Here is a 7,399-nt window from a genome sequence, read left to right on the forward strand (position 1 = left end):
TTGTTGGAACATTTTTATTTTTGAAAGAATTGCCCCCATTTCCCCCTTCCCCACCTCAGTCCCACTGTTCTTCCCCACTGTCTGATACAATCCACCACGTCCCCTCTGAGCCATGGAATTTCCCCCCTACCTGCCAACCCCCTCATGTTTTTACTTTTTTCCTAATTAAAGAGAACCGTTGACAGAAGCACTTTATGTATCTCTTTTTCCCCTCCCCCCATTTCAGTCCATTCTGTAGTGTGCCTATATTGCGCCTGATGGAAAGGGCATGTTTTTGCTTGTCTCATTCTCGCCCTGTTGTAAATGGTAAAGAAAAGTATTCAAAAAAGATTTGATGCGTGAATTTCTAAATACAATAAAGATTGATATGAATTTGTTCATTTTGCTCCTGGTTTAATTTTTATCGGAGGAAATATGTATTTTATGTGGCTCTCAAATGTTTTTAGTTATGCATGTTATACCACACAGATAATTTATTGTAAGCCAACTATTTGAAGCCATAGGTGAAAGATCTGAGTAACGATTTGGTCAGCCTGTTTTTTACAGATAAATCCCATTTTACATGTTAAGACACTTCCAAAGCACTTTTATAATAATGTCCACATGGGGGGGCTGATACCGTCTGGAACACATTGGGCTTGGGAATGACTTGCCCCCTCCTTCCCACTGCTGGGAACAGTCAAACGAGGCTGAACCTCGAAGTGAAAGTATTTTCTTAGCTCGTAAGATTTGCCACGAGGACTGGACTATAGCGAGATTGGAATCAAATTGTAAGTATTTTGTTTATTGCTGCTGTAACTTTTGGTCGTAACTGAACAGTCTAGAAAAACGCATGACACACCCACATGTTTGTAGAGGTGTTGACTAACAGTAAAATCACACTATATGCTCCCAACAATTGAATGGGTCAACCCAAGAACAATAATTTCGGCAATGCAGTGATTTTTTTTTAAACTCACTTTATTGCCTGTCTTAATTTGTTCTCTAATTTCGTTTTCTGCATTGTTGATTAGTGCCCGTAAGTAAGCGTTTCACTGTTAGTCGACAAGTATTATTTGACAAATAAAATTAGATTTTTGCCAAAACGTTGGTTGTTAGGTTTACTCTTTAAATTGTTGGGAGTGTATATAGTGTGAGACTTTATTTTTTGTACATTGACCTTGCTCGCTTAGTAAGCAAAAATAGCATGTTGAGTCAATGCTTGTATTAGTCAATGCATATTATTCAGGCTATCCACTGTTGCTCTCAGATTTTAATTTGGCTCAACCACTGATTGTCAGGTGTGAACCCTTTCCTGTGGAGAGACCACTGTTTCACAGAACCCCTGTTTTTTTCTACTAAGGAGAAAGGCCTTAACATGGTGTTGGTCTTCAGCTTGTCCACTCTCATGTTTCTCCTCATCACTGGGATGAAGACATCCAAAAGTAAGGCATTCTGCAGGCACAATTTGTAGTACTTCTACCAACATAACTTCCAAAATTCTCACACCGAATGGTCTAGGAGTTTTGTTTTATCCAAACTACACTTGTCAGTTGTAACATTTTCTGTACTACAGTCCTGTTTAATTTTGTTTTTCTATCTACTGCTTAAACAGGTCTAAGTCAGGGCCCAGAGTTGAAGCAGGTCGTCCAGGTGGACTCTGGGAAGGATGCAGTCCTAGAGTGCTCTGTGAACATCAGTGAGAAATCCACTGGTAATGTAAACATAGAGAAGGTCGTGTGGTGGAGGCTGGACCAGAATGGTCTTCACAAAGGTGGACCTGTGTTCAAATGCAACATATTCAATCAACAATCCTCCAATCCCAGGTTGCAGCTGAACCCAAAATATCAGCTTCCCATGCCACCTGCCAATGAGAAAGACAAAGTTGTGTCCCTGTTGGTCAAAGAAACCCAGCCTGAAGACGAGGGTCCGTATGAGTGTGTGGTGAACACTGACAGTGGAATCACACATTGTAACTTCATGCTGAAGGTCACAGGTAAGCTCACAGGTAACCTCACAGGTCAGCTCAAAGCTTTTGGACTCAAATGTTTATAGGTAGGGCCCTGAGTATTTCCCAGTCAGGAAAAACTAAGGGCTTTACACAGTTTTGAATTCAAAGTGCCTTCCTCACACCCTAACACTGACCATTTAGTATTCTCCTTTTTGCATCATGATTTCCACTGTGCAGAGGATCCATCAAGAATTCTTGCTTTTCTCACATTAACCTCTGTTAGTATCCAATATAAATTGACATACCCTACAAACATGACCTAATTGATTGCATACCTGAATGTGACGTGATTTTCATTTATAATGATTCTGATTTTGTGTGTTAGTGTTACAGTACGAGCCCAGCACTGAAAAGGAGATTCCAAAGAACAGTTACATGAGTGTGGCTGCTGTATGTGTGGTAGTAGGCTCTCTTGCCATTGGACTGCTGCTTCTCAAGCTGTTTCAAGCCAGAAGACTCAGACAAGGTGAGCACCCAGGGTCATGTCCATTAGGGCACACTGTTGCAAAACGCTTCAAGAAGTTATTAAGATAGTTCCTCCCCATTTCAGACTGCTTCTTTCCAGTTCATGCCTAGTGAACATGACCCTGCTTTTCACAGTCTCCACAGAAAGAATGTGGAGGTCTGGGAAGATTAGTTAAGTACTTCCTGTCCTAGCTAAATGCCATGATATTTTTATTTGACTAGGCAAGTCAGTTAAGAACAAATTCTAACTGAAATTCTAACAAATAATAACTGAAAGGTTGCAAGATCGAATCCCCAAGCTGACAAGGTACAAATCTGTTGTTCTGCACCTGAACAGGCAGTTAACCCACTGTTCCTAGGCCGTTATTGAAAATAAGAATTTGTTGACTTGCCTAGTTAAATAAAGGTTAAACTTCCGGGCATTCTCGTGGTTGGCAGGCTGCATCACATCAGGCTGTGATTGGTAGTCCCATAGGGCGGCGCACAATTGGCCCAGCGTCGTCCGGGGTAGGCCATCATTGTAAATACGAATTTGTTCTTAACTGACTTGCCTAGTTAAATTGAAAAAATAACAGTGTTCCTATTGTCCCCTGTGGAACCAGAGCCTCAGGATACAGCAGTCCCAGCAGAGCACAACCCCAGCACCAGGACAGGACCGTTTCCGTAGCGACAGATGTATTATCAGGGGTGCCATGGGCTCTCTTCTCTGTCGGTGTCATGTCTGCTCTGTCTCTCACGTCACATCGCTAACTGAATGTGAATGCTTTGCCTGGAGGAGGGAGCAATCTGGCTCAACACTATTCTGTTCCCCCTCTGCAGGAGAAATGGAGTGCACGCATTGTCCTGCTACCAAGCTAATTGTTAGCAGCATTGTCTGTAGTTGTTAATCACACCAGACTATTCTTTCATAATTGTTTTATATATTGTAACTAAAACCTGATATGAAACAAATGCACATATTTAGTGGACATTGATTTGACAGTGAAGACACTAGTGTGATACAGTAGCAGTGTGTGAAATTGATCTTGACAGAACACCTTTACTTTGTGCATCACAATTTGAAGAAGTCATTTATTCAGAAGCCAATATTGTGTTTTAGTTCATTTGAGTTGACAAATGCCATGTTTTTTATTGTTACAAAGTGGGATTCAAATGTATTTAATTGTCATTTTTTTGTAAACAATCTACATAAAATACTCTGTCAAAGTGGAAGAAAAAATAACCTAAAAATACTGTAGCGACCCAAACAGCTGTGTTATGTATTATGCTGTTGGTTTTGTTGTACTTACCAGTACGCAGTGTTCGCGGGGTCCGACATGCCAGTCAATCTGCTATCTGCCAACCACGGGAATGCCTGGAATGTTCTTGTGCCGGGCATCCTGGTGGCTGGTGGAGCATCGCTGGTTTAAGGCCATGTTTAGCCATTGTTCTCTCTCTTACTTCTGGTCTTCACAAGAGATGGTCACGGTTGTTCATATGGATATCCTTCATTTATTTGGCGTGGGCTATGGCCGAACAGTAGCCTGTGTGGAGTTGGGTTAATAAACCGTGAATTCGTCAACTCAACCCTCTGTCTGGACAATTGTATCTTTATGATCTAGCCAGGTCATTACAATACCTTTAAGTATTCAACCCCCTGAGTCGATACATAGTAGAAACACCAGCTGTGGGTCTTCCTGGGTAAGTAAGAGCTTTGTACACCTGTATTGTGCAATATTGGTCCCTTATTATTTTCATAATTTTTCAGGTTTTTGGGATCTTGGCTAAACAGCAATTTTCAAGTCTTGCCATAGATTTTCAAGCAGATTTAAGTACAAAACTGTAACTTGGCCAGTCAGGAACGTTCACTGTCTTCTAGGTAAGCTACTCCAGTGTAGATTTGGCCTTGTGTTTTAGGTTATTGTCCTGCTGAAAGGTGAATTCCTTGACCAGTGTCTGGTGTAAAGCAGGCAGGTTTTCCTCCAGGATTGTACCTGTGCCGAGCTCCATCCCGTTTCTTTTTATCCAGTATTTGCCGACGTCAAGCCTACCCGTACCATATTTCATATTTTCGCTGTCAATTAGGTTATTATTTTGGAATCACTTCAATGTTGTTGATCCATCCTCAGTTTTCTCCCATCACAGCCATTGAACTCGGTAGCTGTATTATAAAAACACCAATGGGCTGATGGTATTTGTATTTAATAAAGATCCCCATTAGTTCCTGCCAAGGCAGCAGCTGCTCTTCCTGGGGTCCAGGAACATTTAAGGCAGTTATATACAATTTTAAAATATTACATGACATTACATTTCATAACACTTTTCACAACACATTAAGTGTGTTCCCTCAGGCCACTACTCTACTATCACATATCTACAATACAAAATCTATGTGTACGTGTGTGCAGAGTGCGTGTCTTATCATGTGTACAGTATGTGTGTCTGTGCCTGTGTATCTTCACACTCCACTGTTCCATCAGGTGTATTTTTATCTGATTTCTACTGCTTGCATCAGTTACCGGATGTGGAATAGAGTTCCATGTAGTCATGGCTCCATGAAGTACTGTGCGGCTCCCATAGTCTGTTCTGGATTGTAAAAAGACCCTTGGTGGCATGTCTTGTGGGGTACGGGTGTCCGAGCTGTGTCTCAGTACTTTAAACAGACACCTCGGTGCATTCAGCATGTCAACACTTCTTACTGAAACAAGCACAACAAATCTCTCCTCCACTTTGTGCCACGAGAGATTTACATGCATATTGTTGTGTCTTTACTATGAATTATATGATATGACATGCTATTTTATCAAATTAATTCTCTAATTAATATTACCTGATTAAACTAATCATGTAAATGTAATTAACTAGGAAGTCGGGGGAACCCCGGAAGAATGTTTATAGAGCTGTTGTCTTCCGAATAAACACTTAAAGATCTGTTAATCTTTTATATCAATAGCAGTCAATTATTAATTGTCACCTTATTCAGTCTCATCTGAACGTCGTAAAATTCTTGGTTATCGTCACGAACCCTGGCTAACAAGTTGAATCAGCAATACAACATTTGGTTTAATTATTTATTTACTAAATACCTAAATAAATCACACAGAATTTCATATGCACAGGATGAATCTGAGGAACAAAAGGATTGGTTCTCTATCGGACCTTATGAAGCTATGCTATCGTAAATTCGGAATCTTATGCATTCTGAATAACCACCCATTCGGAAAAAGGAAAATGCAAGAAACATTTTTACTCTGAGCTGCGCTTCGATAGATTGGTCGAAGATGGAAGGCTGGGTTGACCAGCAGAGATCTCCCTTGTCCTTTGAAGAATATTTCTGGGCGGATACGTTGTAGTCTGTCGTCGTGTGGTAGAATGGATACGTTGTAGTACCCTGTCGTTCTGAAGAGTTTGTCCGTTCTTTCCTAGGCTACGCACGTTTACAGTTGCTGCTGATAATTCGACATCTAGGATGTATCACTTCTTTAGTGAATAAGAGTTCAAAGTTCATACCAAGTTGCCATACTCAGCTCGTGCTATATTCTGGCTGGTGTAGTCAATTCATCTTTCCAGCGTGGTGATCGTCACCTTCACGTTGAAATTAGCCCTTTTGAACGTATGGACACCAGTCCTACGTCGTCGGGAACTAAAGTTCATTTTGATAGGTTGTAGTTGATATTAGCCCTTTTAAACGTATGGACATAAGTCCTCACGTCATCGGGAACCCAAGGTTGACTTTCGTCAACGGGCTTTTGTAGCGGGGGATTGAAGGGTGTTTCATATTTCTCAACCAATGTCTGTTCACTTGGGCGTGGCCACTGAGTGATCATAGTTTACTTTAAGAAAACAATTATTTCATTTAGAAGCTAAAATTACATTTCAAATTTTCACAAATAGTTTCATATTTAAAAATGAAAATTGCACAAGAATTCCATGTGAATCTGATAACTAGAATGTGTAGACTTTCCAAGATACAATTTATGTCGTCCTATCATCAGATATAATATCCTGGCTCCACAATGCCTTGAACTGTCTGTGTATAAGATAAATTCAGGATTTTCCAACTAATGACTCTATAAAGCCATCAGAGAGCTGATCCAAATCCAACTCACAACAGTTGTGTTCAAGTAATGTGGTATCTGTAGGATACATCAGAGTAGCTGGATTTCATGGTGTGCCACGTTGTATGGTGATGTTAGGAGCCTCCACTACTTTAGTAGCGTCCGTAGCTTCTTTGTTAATGGGATATTGTTTTGTCTGAGTTGGGACAACACCTGTCAAGCACACTGGTTCCATTTCCACACTCATTTTTCTTCGTAGTCCAGATAGCATGGTTCTGAATTATAGATTCCTGGAGTTGTCTAATTTGTAATGTCACTTTTCCTTCAGAAATGTTCAATGTAGAGTCAAGTTGCATAATAACATCAAGGCCTAAAATAGGTTGTTCAAATGAGCCTATCCACACCCATGCATCAATCTTCCTTGGACCAATATAAATTGATAATGGTTTGGTCTGTTTCATATCTGTCTTTCCCCCCACTCCTGTTGCTCCCATCTTCTTGCCCGTATACTGAGGACATATATGTTTTGCATAAGATGTGGGCAATACAATGACTTCAGCACCCGTATCTACCAAAAAATCTACTGCAAAGTTATTAACCATCATGTTCACATATATTCCATCCGATTTCAGCTGAGATGGTACGTAAGAGGGAGTCTATTAGTTTCCCTCCACAGAATCCAGCAAACTCTGCTGCTGAGCCGGAGAAAGCTTCTTCAATTTCTGCATCAGCATTGTGTCGTTGGGGCTGTTGTCTTTCACTCGGAACCTGCACAACTCTGATAACAGACGGTTTATTATGTTGATTGATGTCTCTGTCCAGTCGTGACAACCTGTCGATGATGTCGCCGTAGTTTTGCCTCTCCCAGTCATTAGTTGTGGAAACAAGTTTTTTGCTAATCATCATG

The 7,399-nt window shown here is 40.7% G+C and overlaps 1 protein-coding gene across 1 annotated transcript; it reads left to right on the forward strand.

Annotated features, from left to right (window-relative positions):
- The first annotated feature begins 646 nt into the window (after window positions 1-646).
- On the forward strand, window positions 647-4,021 carry LOC139422329 (uncharacterized). The gene is made up of 5 exons (XM_071173525.1): window positions 647-770; window positions 1,343-1,424; window positions 1,595-1,975; window positions 2,316-2,456; window positions 3,058-4,021. Exons 2-5 carry the CDS (start codon window positions 1,358-1,360, stop codon window positions 3,120-3,122), a joined length of 654 nt encoding a protein of 217 aa, XP_071029626.1. The 5' UTR covers window positions 647-770; window positions 1,343-1,357; the 3' UTR covers window positions 3,123-4,021.
- The last annotated feature ends 3,378 nt before the right edge of the window (window positions 4,022-7,399 follow it).

Source organism: Oncorhynchus clarkii, chromosome 12, assembly GCF_045791955.1.
Source record: "Oncorhynchus clarkii lewisi isolate Uvic-CL-2024 chromosome 12, UVic_Ocla_1.0, whole genome shotgun sequence".
Classification (NCBI taxonomy): domain Eukaryota; kingdom Metazoa; phylum Chordata; class Actinopteri; order Salmoniformes; family Salmonidae; genus Oncorhynchus; species Oncorhynchus clarkii.